Genomic DNA, 27898 nt, shown 5'->3' with positions numbered 1-27898 from the left:
CTCTAAGTGTAAAGTTCTATAGCCAGAGGAGCATACAATTTGCCATTAGCCCCAGCTGGTACAGGTAATCAGAAAACAAAATACACCTTAGAGTTTGTGATTCTCTCTGTTGTAGCTTTTTGGGTTTTGTTTTTTCCAATGAGTCTTCATGGAAACATTTGCATTTTTTCAGGCGAGTCAGAGAACTGAACAGCAGCAACACGAAAAAGTTCCTGGAAGAGAGAAAAAGGGTAACTATAACTTGCACAAGTCACCTTGACACAGTTTCTGGATATTCTTTATCCATTCCTCTGTGTTAGAGAATATAGCATTAGTAGATTTTTGGTGTTTGCTTTGTTGCACATAATTAGTAGAATAAAAAGATCTGACATAAACTATACAAGGCGAAGTTATTTTGACAGTTACAGAATTACGTGTTCAGTCCCTTGTGTTTAGATAACCAAGTATCTGTATTGTTGTGCCAATATGTATAATATGTATCTATTAATTATATCTATATTAATTAATAATATAATAATATTAATCTTTAATTAAGACTGGGTGATGTACTAGGCCTCCTGTGATGCTTTATGCCACCTAAATGGGGCAAGATAACATATATGTGTGTATCTTCAGAGCAGCTTTTTATTTTATTTGTCAATAATGTTATATTCTCCCCCCCCATTATTTTCTCTCAATCACAGCTGGCAATGAAGCAGTCAAAGGAAATGGATCAGTTGAAAAAAGTTCAACTTGAGCACTTAGAAGTCTTGGAGAAGCAGAATGAGCAGGTATCTTGTTTTAAAGGCTTAAGAGAAAAGCAAGCTAGAGAAAACAGTAAGCAGTCAGGCTGAGTAGAATCCTTCTGAATGTAAGTCCTTACCAAACTGGGGACTTTTTCGTGGTCACTACCTACTTTGGGAGTCAAAGTGAAGAGGTGAGGTGACTGAAATGATGATACAGCACCAGATTTGTTTCCGCTGAGCCTGTGGGAGCTGAACTGCTCAGCCAGAGTGCCCTTTCAGCTGTTCAGCCACACTGACACTCGTTAGCCAGCTATGACAGTCATTAAGGACCCAGCAGATCCATTTTAATTACTCCCCAAAAGCAACTCAAGCAAATCGGTGTCCTTCATTTGGAACTTATATTTCTAATACTGATTGAAAAAATTAGGGGTGAAACGAGAGCCCAGAGCATCTCTGAACTCTGAGAGAGAGCGAATTTGGACTGAATTCTAGAGATGTACAGTAGCATGGGGAGCATGGGGAGTTTTATCTGTACTAGTACATCCTTTCCTAATTAAAATACCTTATTATTTTCTATTAGTTTGTAAGCCCATTTTTTTTTTAAATTTGAAAAACTACTTGGCAAGGAAAGGAAAATTCTAATCTTATTTCTGGTGGAAGCAACACTATGTTCTGAGCAGCTCCCTTGCTGAAAGGTTGAGCCATAAGAGCTGGAATAATTGCATGGACTTGCAGTACTGCACTTAAAAATGTAAACTGCAAGGGGAATATACCCAGCAGTTCAGCGAGGTGAGAGAGAAGGGGGAGCATTTAATACCCACTACTTTCCATTTAATACCCATTGCTGTTAAGGGTTATATACTCACTTCTTTATTTGGTAAATGTTCAGAATTTAAACTCTCTGGAAGACACGATAAAACTAATTTAAGACATCTTGCAGAGAGATAGGGAAGGGAATAGTGCAGGCAAATCAAGTATTTCCACTGTCAGGAGAGAGCCCCAAAGCTGCAGCCTGGGTAACTTCCAGGAGGTGACAGCACTCCAAGATGTCAGGTGGCTGCTACCACTGAGCTCTGCTGATGGCTCCACCTTCTCCTGGATAACAACCACGAGTCCCACTCTGATCCCTCACAGGGTTGCTGCAGATGCCATCTCCAACATCCAGCATGGATGGATCTGTCAGTCAGTCTGCTCCTGAGCAGTATCTGAAGGCAGGGAGGAGGCAGGAGGAGGCAGGGAGGCAGGACCCTGGGGAGGAAATTGGGCCATGGCAGATCTGTAGCATCACTGTGATAGCTGACAAAAAAATGATGGGCTTGATCCACAGCTATGGTGTTACCAGTTCTTTCTTTCCATTGGCTTCAGAGAGCTTTGGTTCCATTTTTAAAAATGCATAAGGAGAGGAGAGAATGGTTCTGGTTGTGCTTTTGACCATAACGTGATAACCACGTTCTGTATAAGGGAGCTGGGATAATTGTGAGTCACTGAAGGGTCACCTCTTTGAGCAATTAGATACATCCTCACCTGGGCTCACAGCTCTGCAGCTGAGGGATGGCAAAAGCCTACCTGAGCTTGCTCATTTGCCATCTAAGTCAGATAAATCATCAGTTATTAAATGGAGTAAGCTCCTCCGTGTGCTGGTCGTCACTTCTGTGTGGGCAGGTGGTGGCCTCTGCCACAGGAGTGGTCCTTAACAGCTTTTTAACTCACTCTGATTTGATCCATCAGAGCAGATACTTCCATATGTGCTGTTTGAATCATTTCCTTGTAGCCCCAAAAGTGCACCAGTTGCAACCCCCAGCTGGCTCTGGTATCACTGTTATATACATTGATGTATGAAAGTTATCTGGATCCAGGTGGTATTTGTTTAATGAGGATTTTGAAACATTTTTTTTTTTTTTTTTTTTTCTAATTGAACAAGGCAAAAAAATTTTCATACAAATATACAATGGAGAAGATTAGAATTATGGGTGGAAACAGCCTTCAGTACAAACTGTTATAAATTTAAATTTGTTTTGTTTTATGTATGTTTTTCTTGCATTAATTTTTCAATCTCACTTCAGTTTTCATTCATTTAATTTGCTTCTTGTTGTATTACTCGATTTTGACATTTTTATTTTTGTACAAACAGCTTTTGAAATCCTGTCATGCAGTGTCTCAAACACAAGGTAGGATGGACGTATAATAAGCAAACTATTATTTCAGTGTGCTTTCCCTCTAAATTAAATCATTATCATTGGAGCCCTCCTTGTAAATGAACCATTGGGAAGTGCCATTGACATAGTGAGCACAGTGCTAATCTTGTTTGCACACAGATGTTTGAGCCTGACACAATATTAACAGCATTTTGTGCTTTAGCATCTGAAATTCAGATGAATACGAACGGTGATGCACAGAGGAAATATTTAGAGATTAACTTGTACATTAGCTGCTGTTACTGGAAGATCTGCTTAGAGTTCTAAATTGCGTCTGTAAGAGTGTCTGTTGATCTAAGAGAAGTATTTTAGTGTTAACACACACATGATTAACTGCTAATGCTGATAGTCAGACAAAGGGTATCCACGTATATTAGTATGGTAATAAAAGAAGTAATTCCACGCTAAGAATAGCCAAATATAGAATAGATGGCTGGAAATAGCTTCCTAGTGTCTGTGGAAGAGCACTTTAAAATTCACTTCAAATTCCAGCGTGTTACAAGCTTTGGCAATTATGCTTAAATGAGGTGGCTGTGCTGCTGTGGCTTCCTAAATAATCGTTACTCCAAGAAATCCCTATTAACCCCTGTCTGTCCAAGAGAAAGAGCTGCACTGGGCTGGAACATCCCCTTGTACAGCACTGCCTGATCTGAATTACTCCCCTGAACTGATTAACATCTTGCACTACTGGCAGCACCCACTCTAACATTTGTCTATGGATGCATAATAATGAAAAAAACTCTCATTAGGCTAGGGAAGAATAAAAAAAATATTCCTTACTGCGTGTGTTTCCTAGCTTGTGTGAGATCTCAGTAGAGAGCACCCTGAAAGCAGAGTCCCTTGGCTGCCCCTGACTCCACTGTAGGTTCCAGAGGCTTGTCCTGCTGTGCTGGTGTGTTCATATCGGAATGCACTCTCTGACCCAGCCTCAGAACGGCAAAAATGAGCTCCTGCTCCTCTGCTAGATGCTAATGTGGTCTTTGAAGCCAGGATCTCTAAAAGAATTCCGTTCACAATACACTGGGACGTGGAGTATTTATAGGACACTGTGCCTGTAGTCAAGTCACAAGCCTGAAACGTGAAATGTGTGAGTCACTAAGAAAATCACACAGGGTTTTGTTTTATTTGGATGTTTCATTTCACACACGGGCAAAATCAAGCCATTTCAGAAGAGGTTGTCCATATTGATTTATTTATTATGTTTCCATATTTTCATGTTAAAATTATTTCTTCGTTACTTTCAAGCTTTTAAGTCATTTAAATGGAGGATGTTGATTAATTTTTAGTCATATTTATGATGGTTGCTTTGGTGTTATCATAATTACTTTTTTCCCCCAAGGAGATGATGAGGATGATTAAGCAAGTGCAGGGCTAGATTTTTCAAGAAGGCAGCTGTGTCACATCTGCATAAATCCATATTTACCTTGAAAAGGAATAGAGATGCAACCTCGTTACTTTAGACCTACATCTGCCCATTTTCACGTATGCAGATTTGTGTTTGAACATCCAGAGCAGGTGACTCCTTACGTAGCAGCTCGTATAGCAAAGTTCTCTGTCTAAGCAACTTTTGCAGCTTCTAGGGGAACATGGTTTTTATGAATCAAGTCCCCTAACCATTATTCCCTACACGATGGATATACAGCAATTACACCAAAGAAAGTAGCGGCTTGGATTGTATTTTCCTAAAACCTGTCCTAATGCTCCTGAGTTTGATTGCATTGATGGGTTAGATTGCCCTCTGGGTCGATTTATTCAGGGTCCTTGGGGTCTGGATTTAAATAACTTCCCAGAATGACAACCCCCAGGGAAAATGGAGATGCTGACTCTCAGTTCCTTTAAACTGCACAGTTTTGAACCAATAACGATAACAGGAGAGAGTGTGGCTGTGAGTGCGTCTGAGAGAGAGAGGAAGGGAATTTAAAAAGTGCCCTCTGAGGGGGGATTCCCAGGCCAGTCACCATTTACACACAGAGCTTTAACTCTGCCTGCAGAGCCCGAGGCAGGCAGAGTTTACTGTGAGGTCTGGCATGTATTCATTGCTGGATTTTGCATAATGCATTTGGATAGAGTTTCAGGTGGATTCAGGGTGTGTAATCCCACGGAGCACATAGCAGTATTCTAATCTTGAGGTGAAAAACACCCCCTCTGTAGTCATAAGGATCTCCAGGTCAGACAAAAATTATTTTTAAAAAGATATTATTTAAAAAAAATGTTACTTAAAGAAATCTTGCCTACTACAAGGAAGATGTTACACTGATGGATTTTTGTCATTCCTTGTCTTTATGAAAGAAACAAGTCCAGATCGTAGATGAATTTCCAGCATTAACACATTGCAGTACTCTCACAACAGCAGTAAGAATACATTTCCTGTCTGGAGAAACAGTAAATTGGCATCTGCCTGACTTTTTCCCCAAAACTGTGGCTTCTGCATTTTATCACGCACTTCTTTAGAAAGTCAGTCCACGACTCCCAAAACAGAATAAAAAAATATTTCCTAAGAATCTATGGATAAAAGGATTAGATCCAATTTTGAAAACAAAGTGGCATGGGGTGGGGGGACAGGGGATGTAAAAATAATGTTATTAGCTATCTCTTCAGTGTGTTTTGCCTGTGTTTCACTCAGACACTCTGATGTGAAACGTGCTTCATTGGGAGCAAAAGGTCTAATGCAATGCTTCATGCGATTATTTTGGATTGCAGGCAAAGGAGATGCAGCAGATGGTGAAGCTGGAAGCAGAGATGGATCGCAGGCCAGCAACAGTGGTTTAAAGCCTCAACAAGCAAATTGAAGTTGGAGAGCACAGCATCCTTAAAATGAGAGCAAAATTCAAAATAACATTGCTGAGGTTGAGGAGTGGGCTTTTGGTTTGGTTTGGTTTTGGCAGGGGTTTGTTTTGGGTTTTTTTGTTCTTAATGTATCAAGTGTAGCTACGGACACCAAGTCTTAAGGTTTGCATTGTTTCTTTTTTAACACTGGGCACTGAATTTCCTTTGTTGGATTTCCATAAGAATTTCCTTTGTTCAGAAAAAACCCAACCCGAAGATTAAGAGAGTTTTTTTAAACCCTGTCCAGTTTTCCTTTCTGCATCTCACCAGGCACCTTGCCTGCATCAGAATCACACGATCAGAGCCTCGAAATGCAGGAGATACCTTTAACATCATCTCAGATGGCAGCAAATTCGAGTGGTGTAATTTCCCATTTGCTCTCACGTGTGATGTGCTCTGCAGAAACCCCACGCTGCCAGACCCCGCCATGCCACCACGCCTTGTCAGATGCTCGGCACCTGATGTCCCTGAGCCCGCTGAACCGGACCTTATGCCAAGTAATAATTAGGATAGTAAGGGGCTGAGTTTGGGTGATTTTAAATTATGCTTCTAGTGGGTTTTTTTTCAGGCAGTTGAAAGGTAACTGCGTCCATTCAAAAGTACAACGTGTACAAAGTCATCGGCCAAATTCATCAGCTGCAGCGGTAACTTGACAGGGTATTTCTGTAGCCTAATGATGTCATTCACAAGTGCCATATCAACTCTATCATGTCTGAGAGGAGCCAGTATCCTGTAGAAGTTACTGCAGTGGATAACCTGAGGGAAATACAGTGTATTTGTGCCAAAACTGATCAGTGCTCTAAGGAATTACGTATTAGGCACTTTAAGAAAAGTTTACATCCTACGTTGCTTGTATAGAAATTGCATTTTGATCCTGTTGCTGCAGATCCCGGATTCTACCGTTCGTTGTAACTTAAAAGATTGTTTAAATGGCTTTTGGCAAAAAGTTTGTAACTGTGAAAATGTAAAAAGTATTTATACACTTGGGAAACACAACATTGTAGAAAATCACATACATGTTGCTACGTGATAAAGTTAGTAAACAGAAGTGCTAAGAGTATGTTTGCATGTGATAAAAATGCTACTAAGGCTGTAACGCCTACTATATGACCACAGTCATGCTACTAGCTGGTAAATACTGAGTAAATGTATGGCACAGAATATTGTTTGATTAATTACAAAGACTTTTAGCATTACAAGGTCTCTATATATATGTGTGTATATTAATTACGTGGGCATTCTTGATACTTGTAGTAAAAGAGAAGTACATAACTAATTTAATTTTACACAGAAGTATTTATGCAGATTTTCAGAATTTCATATCAGGAATAACCTTTTTATGTCCATTAGATATAAAACCAATTTGCTAATGTGTTAATTTGCATGTTTCCAGAGCTTGCTGTAGTTATATTGCAAAACAATGCATGTAAGCATTCGGCTTGAATTTGTCCATGCTGCCAATTCAAAGATGACTGCATGGAAAACTGGTAGTTTAGAACAAATCAGATTTCTGATTTCAGTGTACTAAGCACCAATTACTTTGTTGTATATGCTTGTACAAACAAATTCTACATATTCCTATAAACAAAATAAATGAAGAGAGATAATTATGTTATTGTCAGTCCTGAGATGAAACTTTCAACTTCTCTAATAAAAACCTTAAAAATTCAAATCCTTTAGTTTTGACTGCAGTGAATTGCAGAGTGGTGGTGTTATTAATTGCAGATTTTTAGCGAGTTGTATTTCCTGTAAAAATGTGCATAGTGTAAATATATTTCTATCACAGCTTATTTAGTCAAAGGAGTCTTTTTTTTTTTATTATTTTTTTTATTTTATATAAGTGATAGAAGCATTGTGCAGCACTAGAGAACTGCCTCAGTGGAGTGTAGCAGCACAACCTGGAAAAACAGCAACCTGAGTGCAGTGTAGCAGCAACTGAGACAAAGGTCAGTGAATCCTTAGGTGTTTAAGGCAGGGTTTAAGCAGACTTGTGATGCGTATTCAGAATTCCCATTCTGATGGCACAGAATTGTCTTTGGGATTACCATTCTGATGAAGGTAGCTCCTGGTCCTTTATGATCCATAATGTTTTAAGGACAAGTTGTGTACTGAGAGCAGCTCTCTAAGCCTGGCTCAAGTGCTGGATGGAGCTGGGAGCAGAAGCGTTTTCAGAGCATGCTGGACAGGATTTTTATTAATATTTTTCTTTTCATTAAAAATGTCCTCTAAAACACAGCTGGTGGGGACAGTGCCATGAGCTGGAATTTTACACTGTTGCCTACTGCAGTGGTTTTTAGCCTGTAAGGAGCAGCAGATGACTGACCAGGCATGGAGAGAACTGCATGGTGAAGCATCTCAGGCTCCCTTAGAGCCTGGCTGGAAAACCCTGCCCTACCTGTTAAAGAAACCACTGGGAATGCAGGGCTTGGGTTCAGCCCGTGGCCCTCCCTGAGGAAGATCAAACCCACCTATTTAATTCCTTAGTGAGCATCCCATCCCTCAGGGGAAAACACAGGTTTTGGAAGGGCAGAAAATACCATCCAGAGCCTCTGTCTGAGTCTGTGCTCCCTGCTCAGCCAGGAGGGAGACATCCATCAATTCAGACAGCAAAATGGTCTTCTGTGAAACTGCCGAGTAGGAAACCTCAGCTGCCACACTGATACGTATTTCATCCCCTGACAATTTAGCATAAAATGCAGGCAGTAATTTGAAATTAAGTGATGAATTTTGTCAGCTAAGTGTTGTGAAATACTGTTTAAGCAGTATTTGATTCAAAAATTATTTGAAGTTTGGCCGCTAATGTAATGAGGTGAGAATTTCCATTGAGATGAAATAGGCTAATCAGTTTGAACATTGATACTGAGTTAAAGCAGTTTAAAATGTCATTCCCTGCCGGGGTGATAGATTCCACTTCAGTGAAATTTCATCGAGGGAAGTGGCAGATTTCCCCTCTCTGAATCGTTTCAGGTAAATTCAGCTCAGCTGTGATGGGGAGGGTCATGCCATCCTGGCCTCATAGGCAGCCTGCTATCCTTTCACTTCCAGTAATTTGGGGGTTGGTTCATTAACTTGGCCATTTCCAGGTGGGGGCCTATTTAACCCCTGCAGCACCTGAGTGCAGTTAAACTGCATCACCAGAGACCCAAAATACCCCTCAGGGGCTGATTTCCTTGCAGATTCCAGGTGCTGCCTGTGGCAAACACAATTGGATGTAAAGCCCTGTTCCTGCTGGCTGTGTCAGTAGTGGTTCCAGTGCTGTTACTGGTGCTCTGTGCTCCCTTGGAGGAGGCTGGTAAGAGTTATTATACCTGGTAATTGAGGGCAGCAAGGGGATTCAGCCTTCAGAGGCACCCAGGCAGTCTCCAGAGCTGGGGGTAAGGGCAGGTGACCTGGAATGGGACTATAAACTGTCCCTGGTCACAGCATTTCAGGGTGGCCGATGCAGCACTGGCTCGCTCAGGTAAGGGCTTTCTGCTCTGTGTTTTGGGGGCTGCTCTGTGCTAGGAAATCCTCGGCCTTTCCCTTTCTATTTGCCACGGAGAGCAGGACGAAGGCAGCTCTGCAGACTGGAAGCTGTCGCTGGAGCTGAAGGCTTTGTTGTTGTGTTGTGCAGCTGGGGGAGCACAGTTCTGTGCTGTGGGGCAGCCTTGCCCCCATCTCCAGCACAGCTGCTCTCTCCCAGCTGCTCCCTGGACCCTCCTGCACAGGCTGGGTGCAGGGGCAGCTACTCAGGATCTCGTATTTTGGGGTTTAAAAGCTACCTAGAAACTTCAGAAAGGCTGGAAATTAAATGGTGGAGCGGAGAAGGAAATAAAGGGTAGTTAAAACCTGAGCTCATCAGTGTACGGCCTGAGGAAGCCAGGCACTAAAATCACCCCAGAAATACAGCCGGTTACAGTCAAAGGTTATATTTTATGGAAGATAATGTTTTTTTCCTCTATATAGTCCCCTGAAATTATTATCCATAGGCTGTATCACAACCGACACAGGTCTGACTCTGTTTGGGGGGTGTGTGGGAATGGCTTTTTATCATGAAACAGGAGAGAGAGGAAATGGTCAGAATATATTTAATATGTACAGAATGCAGAAAAGGAATTTCAACATCAGTGTTACAAAGATCAATATGTTCCTTTAGTATCAATTTTTATTGTTTAAAAAGGCCATTTCCCAGCAAGAAAGCCCCTCTCTGCAGGTGTGTGCCCTGCCAGAGAAAGGGCAGCTGTCCACAATCAAAACTCACCTTGCAATATCTTGCTTTGCAAAACCTTGGGCCATTTCCTCCAGATGCCTCTTCCTGAACTAGAAATTGAACTGGTAGTGAATCCAGTAACGCCATCACTTTGGATCGCTGCTGTCCCTTTGGCTTTTTATCAAAAAACCATCCTTAGCATAGGGCTCCTCATCCCCGCTGCTCCTGGGACTGGTGTCGCTTTAAATCGTAAATATCTGGATCTGCTCCTGGTCCCGGGGCGAGACTGGCAGCGCGTTAAAGCTCAAAAAAAACCCCATCCCGGTGAGAGGCGGGAAGAAATATTTCAATGTCGCATCACCGGGAGCAAAGGAGCGGCACGGGAGCCGGCAGCACTTCCACCTCCCGCTCCAGGCCGGGATCGCCCGCTGCGGACAGCCCGGGGGGCAGCGCAGCCCTGCCCTGGGCCGAGAGCGAGGGCGGGCAGGGGGCGGGCAGCCCTCCGTGCTCTCACCCCGCCCCGCTTCGCTCAGCGCCCGGCCTCGCTGTCTCGCACCCTTGAGCCCGCCAGGGACAAAACCCTGAGTGCCCCGGCTCAGCTGGCACATGTCCCACCTCCGAGGGGCGTCCCAGCTGCGATCTCCTGCCTGTGCCCCCCAGGAACGGGCACGGCCGGTGTTGTTGATGTTCTAAAGCACCCGCCCGGGGCCGTTGGGTTTTATGTTACGGTGCGCGTTGTGGTTTGCCACGTCTCAGCGCTCAGGTGCGTCGATGGCCGCCCACAGAAGGATGCGGGTTTACTTCTGACCTTGCAGCCCAAAAATAGCTGCACGTTTCTTCCTAAATTAACACGCGGAGCAGCTGTTCGCCTTCACCGAAATTAGTGACGCTCCGTGAGCAGCCGGCGCTGGAAAGGTAATTCCCCTCCTCCATGCCGCCGGCCTCTCCGGCAGGGACGGGCGGCGCAGTCCCGGGGCGAGGGGGTCCCGGCCCCGCCGGGGGAGCGCTCGGGGTGAGCCGGGCTCCGCTCCAGCCGGGCGGCCCGAGGTCCCCGGGGGGATTCCCCCGCAGCCCCTCCGCGGGTGCGGCGGGGCCCCGGCGCCGGAGGGGGGGAATCCCTTTTTTCTTCCTCCCCGCCCGGCTGTGTGTACGCCCCGTCCCTCAGCGTGGGCGCTCCATCAGCTCCGCCGGCATCTCCCCTCCTCCTCCTCCTCCCCGCACACCCACACACTTTCCCCGTCCCTCCTCCCCGCCACTCCGCAGCAGAGTGCTTTTGCATCCTGTGCGCCTCCTGAGAAAGGAGGTGTGCGGCTTTTCCCCCCCCCCCTCCTTTTTTTTATTTTTATTTTTTTTTTCTTTTCTCCGGAGCGGACCTTTCGGAGGAGCAGCTGCAGCAGCCGCGGCCACGCCGGGACCGAGCAGGAAGGATGGCCGGGGGGCGCCTCCCGGGGCTGCTTTTCATCTTGCGTGAGTACCTAGGTGGCGAGTCGCGACACGGAGCCCTGTCGCGACGCGGCAGCCTCTGGTGCTGACACAGACTCGCCGCTGTCACGCCACCGGTTGCCACATCTCCTCCACCTGCTCTGTCGCGACAGGGTCGCCCCGTCGCGATAGAATAGCTTGCTCCAGCGGGCTCGGGGGTGGCGGGGGGTGTGTTAGGGTGAGCGGCAGAGGCTCGGGGCGCCGGGCCCGGGGCTGCCGCCGCTCAGCCCCGCTGTGCCCGCAGACGCCGCGGCTCGCCTGGCCGCCGAGCAAGAAGTTGAAAACCTCTCCGGGCTCTCCCCTAACCCCGAGAAGGACATCTTCGTGGTGCGGGAAAACCGGACGACGTGCCTCATGGCCGAATTCGCCGCCAAGTTCATCGTCCCCTACGACGTATGGGCCAGCAATTATGTGGATGTGAGTGGGGGCCGGGGGGGGACGGGGCTCCAGCAGGAGCGGGGGTGGCAGGGGACACACGCGCACACATCTGCCGGTACTTTCGGAAAGTCCTTTATGCCCTCCGAGGATGTTCAGCCGGGGCAGTGCGGGGCCCGGGAGGACTCGGGGGTCTCCCCGCTGAGCCCCGCTCCTCTCTCGCAGCTGATCACGGAGCAAGCCGATATCCCGCTGTCGCGGGGCGCCGAGATGAAGGGCAAGTGCGGCACGAACGAGTCGGAGCTGGAGCTCTCCTGGCTGGACCAAGCGTACACCCTCAAACTCTCCTTCCTGAAGGTACGGGCTTCCCCGCACGCCGGGACCTGGGGCGGGGGCGAGGCGGCTCCGCGGGGTCCCGACCGGCCCTGTCTCGGCAGGAGGGGCACAACACATCCCGGGGACCGGAGGCGTCCTGGAGGCTCAGCCGGATCCAGTTCACTTACGACACCTCCGAGCGCACCTACTTCAAGGATGCCGTCAGCCGTAAGCGCCCGGGCTCGGGGTTTAAGGCAGATCCCGGCGGGCGGGCGAGGGAGGGGAGCGCCCCGCGGGCTACTCGCTAAATGCAGCCTGCGGGAAAAAGGAAACCCCAAACCCCCCCGACAGAGCTGGGACCAGCTGCCGGGTTTAAAAGCGTAGCGTTTTTTTTTTTTTTTTTTTTTTTTTTTTTTTTTTTTTTTTTTTTTTAAATCCTTCCCTTCTTTTTAATCACCGCGGTTGCCGTGGGAGGGAGAGCCCAGCTCTGCCGGTCTGCTGCGCTGCCGGGCTGTCCTGTGGGACCCAGGGCCCGAGGGGGATGGGGCAGGGAGACACCTGGGCTGGAAAAGCTTGTCTCCTTTCCTGTGGGGAGATGTTTCTGACGTTAATCCTCAGGATGGCTGAATAGGTGGGAAAGCAGCAGTTTCCCAAGATAACTGAGATTGACATTAGTATCATACCCCTACACACCTCCGCACCCAGCAGCCTCCTCTTTTCGCACTGGGTTTCCATTCTTTTGGCTTTCATTTTTGTTTTATTTCATTTTGGCTCAGAAACGCGTTGTCTTGAATTGAAAAATGAAATATTGTCATTTGCAAATTGCTCTCCCTCAGGATTTTCCAACTCCAGTGAATAGGGCGTTTAGAGTTGTTGCCATAAGACACGCTGGTTTTGGGGCTGTTTTTTCCACTGCTGTTTCCACTGTTTGAGAGTCCCCAAAACAAGGAGCTGGCAGTGCCTCATCAGCCCCTGCCCGTGCAAAAGCACTGATGATTGCCTTTTGCGCTGCTGGAGGGGAACAAAGGGCTGCAGAAGAGCGGGTGGTGGAAGATATCCCTCATTCCACCCAGCTCAGCCACGTTGGGCTTCCGCTTGCAGAACAAGCTTGGTGTGATGAGGAGACATTTTCTCGTAATTTGTACTTGGGTGAAACGGTCACGCTGTGTTTTCAGGAAAGGCTCTGACTTGTCTTGCATCGTGGTGTGGTCCCCAGTGGCACTGCTCCTTCCCACCTGGATTCAGAGCCCAAGTGCAGCCTCAGAAAAGGTTGTTTCCCAAGTGTACAATCACAGTCCCGGGCTGAACCCTGAGTCTCTATGAACGGGAACCATTTCTCTGATGCTATGGACTCCAGGCGCTGTGGCAGCAGAGCCAGCTCTGTCCTTTGTGTTGCGGTTCCGTGCTGGAGCTGTGCGTTCCCGCTTGTGGGAGGCGATCCCGGTGTGGGAGCTGCCCTGGCTGTGGGGTGTCACACAAAAGCAGGGGGGACGCTCCAGGAGCAGCTGGGCCGCTCCTGCCGCACTGCGCCCCGGCGGCGTCACCCGCGCGTTCGGTTCGTCGCTCCTGTCCGTGGAGGCCCCTCAGCCCCGGGCCTGACGTGTCTGTGTCCCCTGGCCAGCCGGGAAGCACACGGCCAGCTCGCACCGCCTCTCGGCCCTGGTGACCCCCGCCGGGCGCTCCTACGAGTGCCAGGCGCAGCAGACCATCGCCCTCGTCTCCAGCGACCACCAGAAGTCCGTGCAGCTCCTGCTGTCGGAAGTGCGGCTCCAGCCCTTCGACATCCCCGCGGATTTTGTCTTCAGTGAAGGTAAGGAGCGGGCGGAGGCGCGCCCTGCATCCCCGAGGGGCTGATGCTGCCACGGCCTTTGGGGATGTCGCAGTGTACCGAAGGAATTTGGGTCTCACCTTTTCCAGAGTTACTCTCCCCTCGCTGCAGCCCCTCCAACCCATTCCTTGCCTCTCTGTCCCCCAAAAGGCTTTGCAAATTCAGCCTAGCTGCCAAAACGTGGGCTATCGTGTGTACATTGGCTTCTGTGAGGACTTGTAGGGTCAGATTGCCATCAAGCCCCAATGCAGCATCTCTGGGAAGCCCTGTGAGGCTGAGGTGTCTCCTCTACAGCACAAAAATGCTTCAGCACAGCCCCAGGGGCTTCTCAGGGCTGCTGCACTCTGAGGAACCTTGGGGCTGCGACGGCAGGAGACGCTGGGGGTGCACATTCCTGGCTTCATTTTGATTAATGCTCATTGTGAGGGTGAAGGAAGCGTAGCAGGGACTTCACTGAGGCTCCTCGAGCACCAAACACACGGGATGCCATTCCCCTTCTGGGATTCCTTAACACTCATGGTGGATAAAAGAAAACCTGAGTTAAAACATGCTGTTTGTATCAAAGGGTTGCACTGGAGTCTGCAGCAATGCTGCCATGGGATAGAATTCCTGCAGTTTTAGCTTCCTTTATCCCAAGGAACCCGTGGGTGCTCCTCCCCCCTGGCTTTCCCATCAGGTTGAATGAGGCAGTGTAATCATGCTCCCCTGGATTAGGTAAAACCAGTCTCATTTATTTCATAGTGCTGCCTTGGCACTAGAATTAGTTAAGCCCTTCATTGTAACCAGGTGCAAATCAAATGTGTAGTAGTCAACTCTTTTAATAGCAAGTTAGAAAATGGTGGTATTGAAGCCTGGCATTAAAAACATGGAGCTTTATTATTTGTATGTGGGAAATACCTTGGAACACAATAGAAGCCCAGCACTGACTGCAGAGCCGAGTGGCTGCACTCACAACACGCATCCTCTCACTGATGTAGTAAATTCGTGCTGCTGCATGTGCTGGCTCTGGCAGAGCTCTGCCTGGCTGAATTACTCATGGCAAGACCAGTGTAATACTGAGTAGGTTTTATCTGTGGGCAGGGTTTTTTTAATATCAAAGTAGTACCGCATTTTTTTGTCGATTTACGAGGAGAGAAAAGTAGGACTTAATAGTTTGCTGTGGGGTTTTTTTTGTTGTTGTTGTTTGTGTAGCTTTACCCTCTCTTTCCTCCTGTGGATCCAGGATTCCTGCACTCAGGGTTGGGCTGGGCAGACCATGAAAGCTGAGAACAGTGTGTTTAAAATATGCAGGTCTGTGTCTCTGTAATACCAAACCTGTCAAGTCCAAGAGCTCCCAGTTAAAACAACCAAACTGGGGGCTCATTGCCAGAGGAATCCACTCGCTGTTTTCATGATATGCTCATTCCTGTCAGGCAGCAAATTTGTTCCTATTTTGTTTTCTCTTTTGTTGCTGTAATTTGGTGGGATTTTTCCTCCAGTACACAAGGAGATGATGTTGGTTTAGCAATCTTTAAACACATGGAGGGAATTCCTCCTCGGGAGGACAGAATGGCTTCTCTCTTTGTCAAGCTCAATGGGGTTTTCTGTTGTTGTTACTCTCATTATTTAATTACACTCCTTTTTGTTGAATTTCACTGGAATTAAGCAGCAGAGAGCACCTGCAGAGGGTGGTCAGAGATCCTGGGAGGTGATTTATCAATGGAGCCTCATCCAGGGCTCCGCTGCTCTCCCAGCAGCGCGTTCCCACCAGCCGAGCTCGTCCTCAGCACACACATGGCAGAGCAGGATCCTTTGTGGGGTCTGAGAATCACTGCCAATCTCAAGTTACAGTAATTAGCCTTCTCCTTTTTGGTCCATTAATTTCCCATTAGGTAAAATTCCTATTAATTATGAACAAGCTACAGAACATTTTAAAATATTTTCGAGTAGAGAAAGAGACCTGCTCTAGCAGAAGAATCACTGCGACGCAGGAGCATTGGGGCCCTTTTTTCCACAAAGGATTGGGGAAAGGTTTCTTCATTAGTCCTGACACTATCCTGGCAGGGATAGGTTAAAAAGCTTCTAGAGAATGATGGGACTGTTTTTTTTTTTAATGCTTAAATTCATGTGCTAGAGTATTTTTTTTTTTAAGACACCGCTTCCAACCTTCACAACTCCACATTTATTTATTTATTACATTTTTATTTTCCTATACAGAAGCAGCAGAATTTTTTTTTCATTCAGAGTTTGCTAATTTTTTTTTAATAGGTAAAATGTGCGTACATTTTTCAGCTTAGAAGATGAGTAAAATCAGAGCTGGATCAAGCAGGTGTGAGAAGATTTAAACTGATGAAAGAACCCCAGAGAAATTGTTAGCTCTTCTGATTTTATATCTAAAAATTTGAATATATTGAAATATGATGAAAAATACTGAGACAAAGGGATACAATGGCTGAGAATCAGGGACTGGCATCCTGGGGTGGCTCAGAGGGAGCTGAGACCTCTCTCTTGAGGGCCACATTTTCTTAAGGGTCCTTTGCACCAAGGTTTGCAGCTGCTTTTTAAAAAACACCTGGTCTTTCTTTTTTAAAGCTATTTGCTTATAAACACCCATCTCAAAATCTCAAATATCTTGTTATGCCAGACAGAGCTGGGCTGTTTTTCCCCCCCTTTGGACAACCCCTGTGCTGATGCTGAGGCTCGTGCTCGTGCCTGCAGGAGGGCACCGTGCCTTTTGCCAGGTTTTTTGCCGTGTTTGCTCTGCAGAAGGATTCTGCAAGAGGAAAATGGGCTCTTAGGTGGTTTCACAGCCTGGTACTGGAATTGGACGAGCACTCACCATAGAAACCGTGGCAGTACGTGAGCCTGGGAGGAGGCACAGCACAAAGGAACGGCGAGGAATGTACCTAAACACCTCCTTTGTACCTGTCTGCAGTGGGTGTTCCGGGGGCAGGGACTGGGGGTGACACCACCCTGGTTAAAGGGGTGCGCCCTTCGTGTTCGGGATGCAGCAAAACTCCCAGCATCGCCTGAACTTCCTATTTTTTATAGTAGGGACCTTTTTGCTTCCCTGGACTGAGGGTAAACCCCAGTAATTTGGGAAATGCTGAGATCTCTGTGGCCTGCAGCGAAATACTGGGGAAAATTCGACAGCAAGGATTGTTTTCCTGCAGGGTCATTAATTTTGAAATCGTAACTGTTCCCACTGCAATGGTTTTTCATTTGTCAAGCATCAGCCTACCCATGCTTGAGGGGGTTGAATGTCCAAATTTGTCTGCAGTGGACTTCATGCAAACCCTTCTCCCCTCCTGTTCCTCCCTTTGCCTTTTCCTGTGCTGATGGAGCAGGAATGCTGCCTGCTGCCTCCCTGCTGTGTTGTGGACTTCAGTGCCTTTGCTTTGAATTCTTGGGGTGAAAAATGACATATAAGTGTTAAAGTACGTTGTTACAAATGTGAAAATATTTTTGTTTGTCCTGAAATGATGTAGTTTAACATTATATTAATTCATCCTCCTAGCAGTCAGCACCCAGAGAGCCTCACCTCTGCTGCAGATGTGTTTGTGCTTAGCACTTCCCAGTGCCTCCATGATGGGTTTGGGGATGTGCTGCTGGAGACTGACAGCTTGGCTTGGCTTTTTTTTTTTCCCCCCTTCCTGTTGGATTTATTTATTTATTTTATTTTAATCCTCTTAAAAATAGTGTCAGGGTAAAGAACTCTCTTCCTTGGCTACTTGCAGGAGTTGACACTTTTTGAGTGGTGACAGAGACACTTAAACACAGCCGTAGTTTTCGGTGGACCACGGATCTCTGGCCACGTCCTCTGGTGTGTTTTGTGCCCTGCAGCCGGTTTGCTCTGGCAAAATTTGATGGAATTCAAATGTTACAAGTGAGTGCTTTAGAGCTGGGTCTGTTTTCTCCACTGGTGTTTTTAGCTTTGCCTTCTCCACTGGCTGCAGCCCCCCCAGATCCAGCCCATTCTCCTGCAAGTGCTGGAGCGTTCCTCTTTAGGGAAAGGCGCACAGAAAACCCGGTGTGTTTGAGCACAGGGGGATCCTCTCAGCTGGGCTTCCAGCAGCTTCCTTTCCATCTTCTGCAGCGTTTAAGCTGAGCCACTTTCAAAGCAAAAAAATCAGTGTCCAGCCACAGTGATGTGCTGCTCAGTGGCACCTCAGCTCACCCTGGGTGCAGCCGTGTGGGGGGTGCACAGGAGCTCCTGGAGCTTGGATCCTTCCCATGGGAACGGTGCTGCCTTGTGCCTGTGGGGAGAGGGGTCAGAGCAGCCCTGGCCCCACAGCACCGCCCCTGTGCGTGGCTTTTCCTGCACTCGGCTCAGCCTGGGTTTGTGTCCCTGTGAGCTGCTCAGGCCTTAGCACCCTAAACTGGGAACAGTTCCACAGAGCACTAGAAACCCAATTTTGGGAGCTAAGTAATAATCGGGATTTTTTCCCCCATTCTCCTTACTACAAACAAACAAAACCCCTGCATTGCAGCAGTTGCTGAATCGCCTGTGCCACAGTCCTGGTGATTAATCACTCCTCTGGTGAAACAGTGAGCAACTGGAACTGGAAAAGGACATTCTTTTGTGTTAGGCTACGTTTCACTTTGGCTTTTTTTTTTTTTTTTTCTTTCACCTCATTTACAGCTTGAAATGTTTCCTGATGGCATCGCTGGGAGGAGGCTGCACTCCAGGACGCGGTGAAGCTCCTGGTGGTGCCGGCACCGCTGGAGATGGGTCTCTGCTGTCACCTCCTGCCTGGGCCTGGGGGTCTCTGGGTTTTTCCTGCTCTTTGCCACACGCTGTTAGATTTGTGGAGCATTTGCTCTTTGTGGTTATTGCAGATCTCTGCCATCAGCTGCCTGGGGAACCCATCTGGACAGTCTTTAGCGGGGGGGGCGGAACTCATGGTGCCCTTTGTATTTGCTCATCTAACACACAGCCTATTTTCCCCCTTTTTTTTTTGTTTTTCTTAGAGTTGCCATTGTTTTCAGCCCATTTCTAATACAATGAGCCAGAGAATTGTCCTTCCTGTATCACGTACCCATTTTTTTCCCCCCCAGAACTGGCATTTTTCTTCTTTTTAGCCTGGCAGTCCCATCTCAGCAGCATGGGCTCTGCCTGTCCATCAGCACGGATGTTCAACAATCCTGTGGGGAAAAAAGTGCATCGTGATCCTGTCACTCAGGCCTGCAGTAGACTCTGGAGGTGTAAGGGAGCTGAGCTAGGATTACCAGTGTATCATGTTTCCTGACCTTAGTGGCCTTTCCAAGCTCAATAGAAATGTATTTTCCCATTGTATAACTATTTTTCTAGCGGTTTATTAGGCTATAGCAGAGACTCATCAGCCAGAGACAAAACCACTGGCAGGGCTCATGTGGCTTCTGCTCCTCCTTTGCCATATTTGATGGACAGTGTGGAGTGCTCTTTGGCACAGATACAACGTGTGGGCTCTGCCAGGGCTGGGGCCGTGTCCGTGGGGAGCTCATGGAGAGGGGGCAGCGATGCTGTTGGATCTCTGCCCACTTGCAGATAGAGGGGGAATCTCTGGATGATGTGCAGAATTAAAGGCTTACTGATGCTGAGGCCTCTGCAGACTCCCTAACTGCGTAAACAAAGCAGCTCTTCAGGAAATTCAGGCTTTGGCTGCCCCGTGAGGCCATCGATGTGTGGCAGAGAGGGCTGAGTTCACGGGCATGGAAGCGTTTTCCCATTGCGTGGGCTGGTTTGGTAGATGTAGCCTCTCCCTGCGTCCCTGCGTTGTGACTGTGTCCACTTTGCTCCAGGGCAGTTGATTTTCTCCCCAGGGCTCTGCTGGTGGCGGCCGCTCCGTCCTGCGCGGAGCCGTGACCGGCGAGGCGCCGCGGCAGCAGCTGGGCTCGGCAGCGTCTCAGCCGCGTCCCTCTCTCCCCTCTTTCTTCCCTTGCAGAACACAAGTGCCCGGTGGACCAGAGGGAGCAGCTGGAGGAAACCCTGCCCCTGATCCTGGGGCTGATCCTGGGGCTGGTTATCGTGATCACCCTGGGCATTTACCACATCCACCACAAGCTGACAGCCAGCCAGGTGCAGATCCCTCGGGACAGATCTCAGTACAAGCACATGGGCTAGGGAGCGGGACCGAGCAACCCGAGCGTTTATCAGGTAGAAAAAGCAAAAGCACTTTTTTCTGTGGGCGAGGAAAGGTTCTGGGGAGGGCAAGGGATGGTATTCACAGCACCTAATGCTGAGTATTTCATGGAGACGCTCAGGCTAAGGCTTGGCTTTAGCGCAGACTCTGTAAGGAGACTCTGTGTCTGTAGGTGGTTTGAATACCTTCTTTAAGCAGCTGGGCTGATCATCTGGATACAGAAATGCTTCACGTGTCAGAGTTTCACACTAGGAGCACAATTAACTTCCTTATTTTATTTATTTTTTCCCTTCTTCCCATCTTAAGGGATTCTTACCTCCCCCTGCATCACCTTGGGAGCATTCAGCCCTCCACGTTCCTGTCCATGCAGGAAGCAGGGTTGAGGGAGAGAAAGCCATTGCACAGGGTTCATTCAGTCCCTCTAATGAAGGGACTCAGACCACATCCCTAAATTTGCACTCATGTTAAGAAAAGCATGGAGGCAAATGCAGGTGTGCTTTGGGGAAAAAGAAAAATTAAAAAAAATCAAGGTCAGTAACTCCAGTGCAGCAGATCACAGCTGACCCCACACTTGAGACTGAGTGAAGAAAGTTTGTTTTTGCTTCTTGAGCCACATCTGAACTAAACTTAGGAAAAAAAAAAAAAAAAAAAAAAAAAAAAAAAAAAAAAAGAAAAAGAAGTATTGATACACAAATTATAAAGTGCCGTGCTACTGCAAGTCAACCGAGAAATGCTTCTGGCTGGGCATCCTGCACGTATTGTGATTGTGGTTGAGATGTTACATTGCTACCTGCAACTGATAATTTTCACAACAAAAAAAAAAAAAAAAAAAAAAAAGAGAAAAAGAAAACAGTAATGTTAAAGTTACTATGCAGATTATTCAGGTATAATCTAATGTAACAGAAAAAATACAAGGGAATTCTTGAAACTGATCCTTAAATGTAGATGATTTTTAAAATTAATTAAAACATGTGCATATATGATGCTTGATTTGCCTTCTTAATTTGAAATGATGTGATGCTTTGTACTCGCTCCATGATACCAATGGAACTGGAACACAAATACATCATCTGAGTGGATGTCACAGGTAGGATTTATTCCAGCAATGGTTTTGCTGCAGGTGTCTTGGTGAAGACGTGATGGTGGTTCAGTATTCTGTGATTTGGTGGTTGTCCCTAACGTTCTTCTCTCTCTTGGTTGTTTTTCCTGTGTGTTGTGTGGGCACTGATGTGTTTTATTCCGGTACCGTCCAGTTCCCACTGAACCCCTTGGACTCCCCTTGGCTCCGGTGTTACCTCAGCAGGAGTTAGTCCAGGCCTTGTGTCAGTTTAGGGTATGGAAAGCACTTCCTTGTTCTTAAACTGATTTATTTCAGAGGCTTGATTCTTGACTCTTTCAGCTTAAGAGTCAATCAAAGAAAAACAGTAATTTCAATGTTGGAAAAAGACAAGAGAAAAAAACAACTGTTCTTTAATGCTGTAATCTCCTCCAAAATTTATGTGTTTTTTGATGAAGGTGGATGCAGCATAAGCCTTCCTTTAGTCCTGCCTTATTCCTGGTCTCATTTCTATGCTATGCTCAGCTTTCTGTTTTCTCATTTGGATGCAAAAAGCAAAATTATGGCACTAAGGATGATTGTGGCTTTGCCCTTTTCCTTTAGAACTCCAGTGAAAGGGTCCTGGGTGAGCTTTAGACTGACCAAGTGCCACTGCCTACAATGAGCTGATAATTAAAAAAGGAAACAAAAGGTTCTTTTAGAGGCAATTAGAAAAAGCCAGAGGTAGCAGGAGGGTGAATAAAAGGATTAAAGGTTCTTCCCTAATAGAGAGGAGCTTTGTCCTGCCTCACCCTTGTCTGCCCTGGGGCCAGGAAGGCCGTCCCAGCCAGCTCCCATCAGCCTGGCACATCTGCCACTGTGACATCCCAAAGCACGATAAAACACAAAAAGGAAGCCAACAGCTGAGCTGCAGCTGCCAGAGCAGCGCCTCCGCTGCCACTTGTCTCCCGGACACGCCGTCCTGGCAAGGAGGGCTGGGGGAAGGATGGGAGTTGTACCCCACTGGAGCCATCCCCGTCACTCAGAGGACATCCCCTCCTGGCTGGCTTCCTCCCTTGGAAGAGGGGGAAGTTCAGGGGGGGCTTGGCTGAGGTGCTGGGTGTCAGTGCAGGAGAGGCAGGGGCTGGGGACACAATCCCCAGGCTGCTCTGGGACGTGGCTGTGCCTGGTCCAGTGAAGCTGCTGCTGGGTGCCAGTCCCTTGGGGTGGCTTCTCCTTTTGCACCACGTGAGCGAGGCCCGCCTGCCGTAACAGGGTTGTGCTCCCAAACGTCTGTGTGGATTTAAGGTGGAAAAAAGGCTGATTTATGGTGGCCTCTGTGAGCTGTTTTTAATTCATCCTGCACTGACCCTGTCAGGGCACTCACAGGAACTGTCCCTGCCTGACCCCAGAGCCCTGAGGGGGTGGCAGTGGCCATCGGATGGGGACAGCTCCCCCAAAAGCTGATGCAGCTCCTGCGCCTGCTTGAAGGACTTGTGCTGCTTTTTGTGTCAGAGGAGGGTTTCCTTTAGGAAGCACTTGGCATCACCTTCAGAGGGCGAGTGTGAATGTAAGCTATTAGGAACAGAGTGCCAGGAATGCAGTAATTATTTCCGGATTTTCTGAATTGATAGCAAATATTTTTCTGTTGGGCTAAAATGTTTTTGCTTTTGGGGGAAGGAAAGAAAAAGAAACAATAATTTCATCTCAGTGACAGTTTGTGTCCCAGACTGATGTATCTTCGTTGAAAAAAATAAGTTATTTAAGGTTTTGGGTGAAAACCTTTTAAATCTTTTAGTTCTCTCCATCCTTTTGCTTGCATTTACTAAAATTGATCTCAATTCTCCACTGCTTTAAGCTTTTCAAGCCTATTTATGAAAAATTATTTATGCAAGAGATTATGTCCAGCTTCCCTCCTGCCTGTCAAACTGCAGCAGCATCTTGAGGCTGGCAGCACTTTGTGATTTAATTTTGTATTTAGCTTTCATTTATTGATGGCTTTTTATGGGTGAGCTGCAAATTGAAAGCTTTGCTTTATAGATGTTTATGAACACAGCAGTAGAAGGTGGATAAATACACCTTATCACCCTACTGAGCTCTGTGAGGACCTGTAATAATTAAGCACTTACTAAAGCAGCTGCTAATGACTTTACAGAGTACTTGTGATTAGAACTTTAATTATAAATTATTGATGTATTGCCGCGGAGGGGGCTGACAGAGCCAGTGAATGTCCTGGCCTCTGCTGCTACCATTTAGGAGTACTTGGGAGTAGTTTTGGAACTGTGAGCTCAGAAAAAGCCATCATTCCTTAGTGACCGGTGGGAGTGATTTCACTGGAATATCCCACCATACCTGCAGCATGGCCTCAGCCTCTGAGTGAATGGGTGCTCTCCACATGCCTTACTTGTTTGTTTTTAGGTGATGGCATGGCATTTTTTTCAATGTATTTCCAAGTATTTACTGATATCAGAAACCAAAAGTAATACAAATCCTCATTTGTAAGACTTGAAGATAGTAAATAACATTGTAGATTCATCAGCTGACTGGGACTGCTGGGGAACATGGGAGGAATTGAGAGATCAGTAGCTGTGAGCTAAAAGTCAGGGATGTGTAAGGCAAAAGAAGAACGGGGGCAGAGAAAGGAAAGTGGAAATGCACTGACACTTAGAAATCACTTGGGGCAGCTCTGTAAATCACTATTTATATTTATATATCTGTGTACATTACACACGTGTATCTTGTGTGTGTATGTTCACATCCCCGGGAGCTGCTGCTGCCGCCCATAAAGGACTCGCAGCAGCCTCGTGTCCTCTGTGTGTGCAAGGATTGAATCGGCTTTGTAGCAGATGCGCTGTGAGGGGCTGGGAGAGCTCAGTTTTCCTGGGTGGGGAAATCTTTGAAATAGCCAAGCTGAGCAGTTGCTGGGAGTTCCAAGCCGGGGGTCCCCTGGGATTCTTGAAACCATGTTTAAATAGTTATCATGGAGTTGAAGCAGTGGCTCCAGTCGATTTGTTAAGAGTGGCAGAAACGGGTTTTCGCCTGCAGGTGTGTTGGGGCTGTCCCAGGGTTCCGGCAGCGCCCCCTGCCGGCGGTCGGGCAGTGCTGCAGCTCCACCTGAGGCTCCAGGAGCTCTGGGGCGGGGACGCCGTGCACCTGTGGGGGGCGGGGCGGGGGGCCCTGGGCGCACGGCCCAATCAGCGCTGCGAGTGCCTCTGTGCATCGGCCAATCACGAGCCAGGGGGGGCGTTTCTAAGGGCTGGTGGGGGTTGGTGTTTGTGGCTGTGCCTTTGGTGTGTGATGGCCTTCTCCTCCCTTGTGCTGTTTAACGAGGTAAGCGCGTGGTTTAACTCAGTTGTTTGAACTGTGTTGGAGTCAATATGTTTGGGCGTGTGGTGTGGTGCAGGGCCGATGTTGGGTGGCCCCAGCTGAAGCTGTGTTTCATGCTGGGGGGCTGTTGCCTCCCCCAGGAGGCAAGAGTTGCTGCAGCTTGGCTTTTTCCTGGTCATTATAGGGCTGAAGTGGTGCTTTTTGTATCTTCTGCATCAGCTTCTACCCTTGGTTTGGGTTTCCTGTGGCTCTGGTAGAGTGCAGAGGGTTTTGCTTTCTGCTGGGCCAGATAATTGCTTTGGGAAGCTCCTTTCTAGACCAGAATTATGTCGGCTCTTCAGGCTTCTCCAGTGAAAGCCCTGACTCCTACTTGCAGTGTGGAATTGGAGCCTGTTGGGCAAGGAAGGGGAGACAGAGCCTTTCCTGCCCTAATTCCTCTAACCTGTACATTTTTGCTGCATCTGTGGTTCTGGCCAGGGTTCGTGTTTGGGGCGGGAGCTGTGAAGTTTTGTTCCCTTTCCAGGTGGTGTTGCTGTATCCCTGCTTAGGGCAGGGAGCGTTGGAGTGTTTCTGTTAATTCAGGCTCCTCCTGAGGGATGGAAGTTACAGACTGAAAAGCTTGCAGGGAAGAGTGACTCAGCACTGTGATGTGGTCACACAGTGGGGTGAATGAGAGAGAAAAGCAGCACCCTGAGCAACAGCATGTCAGGTCATAGTCTGGTTTAAGCCAGTGTTTCTGTGCTATTGTCTTTCTTGTAATTTTCCTGTTCAATTGTAGCTCTGCCTTGGAATTTCTCACCAAGTATTTGTGCAGAGTTCATTCCTCCTGCTGCTTTACCTTCAATCCAGCATGCTTGCCTGAAGGCCCTCAGGCAGCCCCTGGTTCTGTGCTCTGTGTTTGGCTGGTCAGCGTTCTTCTGCCAGGTGGTCCCCTCCTGCAGTTCATTACCTGCCTGGGTTAAAGGTATGTGTCTTCTGTTCTATGGAAGAATTTCCTGCCGTTTTCACTGTTTGTTTTCACAGAGCAAGATTGGGTTTTTCTTCTTGTGCTTTGTACTTAAGGATACATCCAAAGTGCCCTGTAGGTTCTTGGCACACAGTGGGAATTTGGTGTGCTTGTGTGCGTGGGATCTTGGGTCACACTTATGGAAGTGTAAAATCAGCGCTTGGATTGCTCAGGATATGTAATGGGAAATGCGTGTTAGGAGAAGTGACTGTGGCTAAGGACTGCTCTCCTGTAGCTCTGCGGCTTTGGCAGAGTGGTTGAAGGGTTTGTGAGAGCAGACCAGGGAATGGACAGATCAGCCCCAGGAGGCTGAGCTTTGCTTCTCTTTCCAGAAGGCTGAACCCACTAGTGAATGTAAAGTCTGTGGCCAGAGTTTTTTTTTGGGGGGGGGGGTTTTGTTTGTTTTGGGGTGGTTTTTTGGTGTTTTGTTTTGTTTATTTTATTTCCTTCTCTTGAGGTGACTTGTAAGGGTAGGCCAAGAGCAGAGGCCAAGCTTGTTGGGACCCTGACAGAGAGGGAGAAGCAGCAAATGGAGTTCGAAAAGTATTGTCCTTTCTGTACCTGAGAAGCTGGACAAGACCATGAAATCAGACCTATGGTCTTGTTGGAGAGCCCACGGTCCAAGGGAACTCCTGGATTGCTCCTGAAGCCCTGGCCAGGCTTTGGGCCCAATCCACGAGGAAGCCGAGCCCGGCTGTTGCCGCACTGGACGTTGTGTCAGCCTGTTGCTGGCACCCAATTGTCCAAGCTGGGCCCTGTCCCAGCACAGTCGGAAGCCTCTTTGCCTGCGGGTGGACGCACCCATGGGAATTCCCGGTTGTGGGAAGAGGCTCTCCAGTGCTTGGCTGGGACAGGGGGTTCCCAGCTCACAGGCTGTGGCTCTGGAGGATGGTGAAGTCTCAGGGTCCCTGGTGCTGTGTCTCAGTCCCTGCAAGGCCGCTGTCTTTGGTAGCAATGGTGAGGGGCATTGCAGGGCTTTGTTGTTTGGAGTTCTTTGCTGCTTTGAGCTCTGGTGGATGAGGCTGGATTCCTGAAGCTGGTGTCTGTGTCTTTGCTGCTGCCCCTGTCCCCTGGCCAAACACTTCTACTGTCCAGTACACATCCTGGGACCTGCATGGATGCTGCATGGAATATTTACAGAAATTTGATCCTGTGAGTTTTAGGTGAAAACCGTGCGTCTTTTTGAATCTTGTAGGAGAGCAGGACTGGAATGTGGCAACTTGGGGGAGTTTTCCCACAGCTGTTTGCATCTCTGCTGTCCTGTCTTTGTTCTTCCTGCTGTGTTGGAGGTGGGACTCATTTATTTGGGTTTTCCTTTTCCATGCCTGGGGACATAGGTGATTTAGGCTCAGCCTGAAGGAGTTTCCCAATGGAGTTTGTGATAGCTGCTGTTGGGTTTTTTTCCCCTGGAGCTGGTATATTTAACTTTGCTTTCATGCAATAAACAGTTGAAAATTAGCTTCTTAGAGGAATTGGCAAGAGAATTAAGCAGCGTTACCCTTCTTATACTGCTGAGCTCATTTCTGCTCCAAGTCCCTCAGTACCTCAGGAGTCCAAGGTGTTCAGGTGTGACAGCGGTTGGAAAAACCTGTTGTGTGTGAGGCAGCCTGTTGGGAATGGTGCTGGGTTTTGGAATTGGAGGGACTGGCTGGGTGTGGATCATGGGATGTACTGTAGTGAGAGCAGTGTGCTGTGGGGATGGGCAGGGCCCATCTCTTCTGTCTGCCAGGGGCATTGGAAGAAAACCTGCTGTGCAGACTGAGCTGATTTGGTGCCTTGGCTCTCCTGTTTCCATAGTTTTTCCCCAGGAGTGGGAAGGAGAAGCTGTTCCTCTACTTGAGATAAAAGTCTGCCTGGATTTTTGCCCTCCTCCAGAACTTTTGAGTTCTGTTGGTTCTCCTGACTTGGGCCTCTAGAGGGTGGGGGAAGAGGATTTTTGTCTCATTTTGTGCTTCTCTGTTGGTTTCAGCTCTTGCTCGGAAAGTGAACGTAACCTTGTCTTCTCTTAGTCACTGACAAGCTCGTGACAAAGAAGGGGACCCAGAAGTTCTCGGGGCCCTGGCAGCGAGAGCAACAGCAGATGGTGTTGGAGAGTTTCTGTGAGCCCCTGTTTGTGAGTCTTGTTTGGGGTTGTCCCTTTGATCCCTCTGGAGGCGCTCCTTGAGCATGTTCAGGCTGTGCCACGTCTGTCCCTGGCTGGGTGCAGGTGTTTGTCCTTTCCAGGAGAAGCCCTGGGGGGCTTCAGGGCTGCCTCTGCCCTGCTGCTGGCCGCGGAGGCGGAGCTGGGACAGGGCAGTTCCTCTGTTCCTTGGTTCCACAAACTGCCATGTTTCTCTTCCAGGGTGTTCCAGGTGCTACAAGGCTTTGGTCAAATGGCTGGGAGACACTGGACCCTTGATGAGCATTGACTGTGCTTGTGGAGGGCCTGGCCACGTGGGCATTCCTGGGAGGAGGAGGTTTGTGAGTGAAATGGCTGATCTGCATGAGACAGGG

General features: G+C 47.8%; 1 protein-coding gene and 2 long non-coding RNA genes across 13 annotated transcripts; all 3 read left to right on the top strand.

Annotated features, from left to right (window-relative positions):
• The first annotated feature begins 170 nt into the window (after nt 1-170).
• On the top strand, nt 171-7418 carry LOC120748264 (uncharacterized). Of its 2 annotated transcripts, XR_005699340.2 has the most exons (4): nt 171-230; nt 684-770; nt 2857-2893; nt 5621-7418. It is a non-coding gene; the product is annotated as an uncharacterized LOC120748264 (long non-coding RNA). The 2 variants fall into 2 exon arrangements; XR_005699339.2 differs by lacking the exon at nt 2857-2893.
• A 1506-nt stretch (nt 7419-8924) lies between these two features.
• LAMP5 (lysosomal associated membrane protein family member 5) lies at nt 8925-21019 on the top strand. 7 transcript variants are annotated; one of them, XM_040054378.2, is made up of 8 exons: nt 8925-9038; nt 10596-10850; nt 11304-11402; nt 11662-11834; nt 12018-12149; nt 12230-12335; nt 13729-13917; nt 19839-21019. In XM_040054378.2, exons 3-8 carry the CDS (start codon nt 11363-11365, stop codon nt 20015-20017), a joined length of 819 nt encoding a protein of 272 aa, XP_039910312.1. In that variant the 5' UTR covers nt 8925-9038; nt 10596-10850; nt 11304-11362; the 3' UTR covers nt 20018-21019. The 7 variants fall into 7 exon arrangements, 6 of the variants coding, with proteins under 6 accessions (XP_039910312.1, XP_039910315.1, XP_039910314.1 ...); XM_040054380.2 differs by having other exon boundaries at nt 8949-9038; nt 10692-10850; XM_040054379.2 differs by lacking the exon at nt 8925-9038 and adding an exon at nt 9158-9206 and having other exon boundaries at nt 10692-10850.
• A 3328-nt stretch (nt 21020-24347) lies between these two features.
• Nucleotides 24348-27862, top strand: LOC120748261 (uncharacterized). Of its 4 annotated transcripts, XR_005699337.2 has the most exons (5): nt 24348-24402; nt 25178-25363; nt 26601-26694; nt 27375-27518; nt 27747-27862. It is a non-coding gene; the product is annotated as an uncharacterized LOC120748261 (long non-coding RNA). The 4 variants fall into 4 exon arrangements; XR_009207526.1 differs by having other exon boundaries at nt 25178-26694; XR_009207527.1 differs by having other exon boundaries at nt 25178-27504.
• The last annotated feature ends 36 nt before the right edge of the window (nt 27863-27898 follow it).

This window comes from Hirundo rustica, unplaced genomic scaffold, assembly GCF_015227805.2.
Source record: "Hirundo rustica isolate bHirRus1 unplaced genomic scaffold, bHirRus1.pri.v3 unplaced_BUSCO_320379at7742, whole genome shotgun sequence".
NCBI lineage: Eukaryota > Metazoa > Chordata > Aves > Passeriformes > Hirundinidae > Hirundo > Hirundo rustica.
Note: the sequence above shows the minus strand (reverse complement) of the source record. Positions and strands in the feature narration are given on the sequence as shown.

Bases quoted from the DNA above. Each gene is read 5' to 3' on its own strand.
- LAMP5 (XM_040054378.2), top strand. From the start codon at position 11,363: ATGGCCGGGGGGCGCCTCCCGGGGCTGCTTTTCATCTTGC. The intron at 12,150-12,229 runs GTACGGGCTTCC...CTGTCTCGGCAG, and splicing joins TCAAACTCTCCTTCCTGAAG to GAGGGGCACAACACATCCCG. The intron at 13,918-19,838 runs GTAAGGAGCGGG...CTTCCCTTGCAG, and splicing joins GGATTTTGTCTTCAGTGAAG to AACACAAGTGCCCGGTGGAC.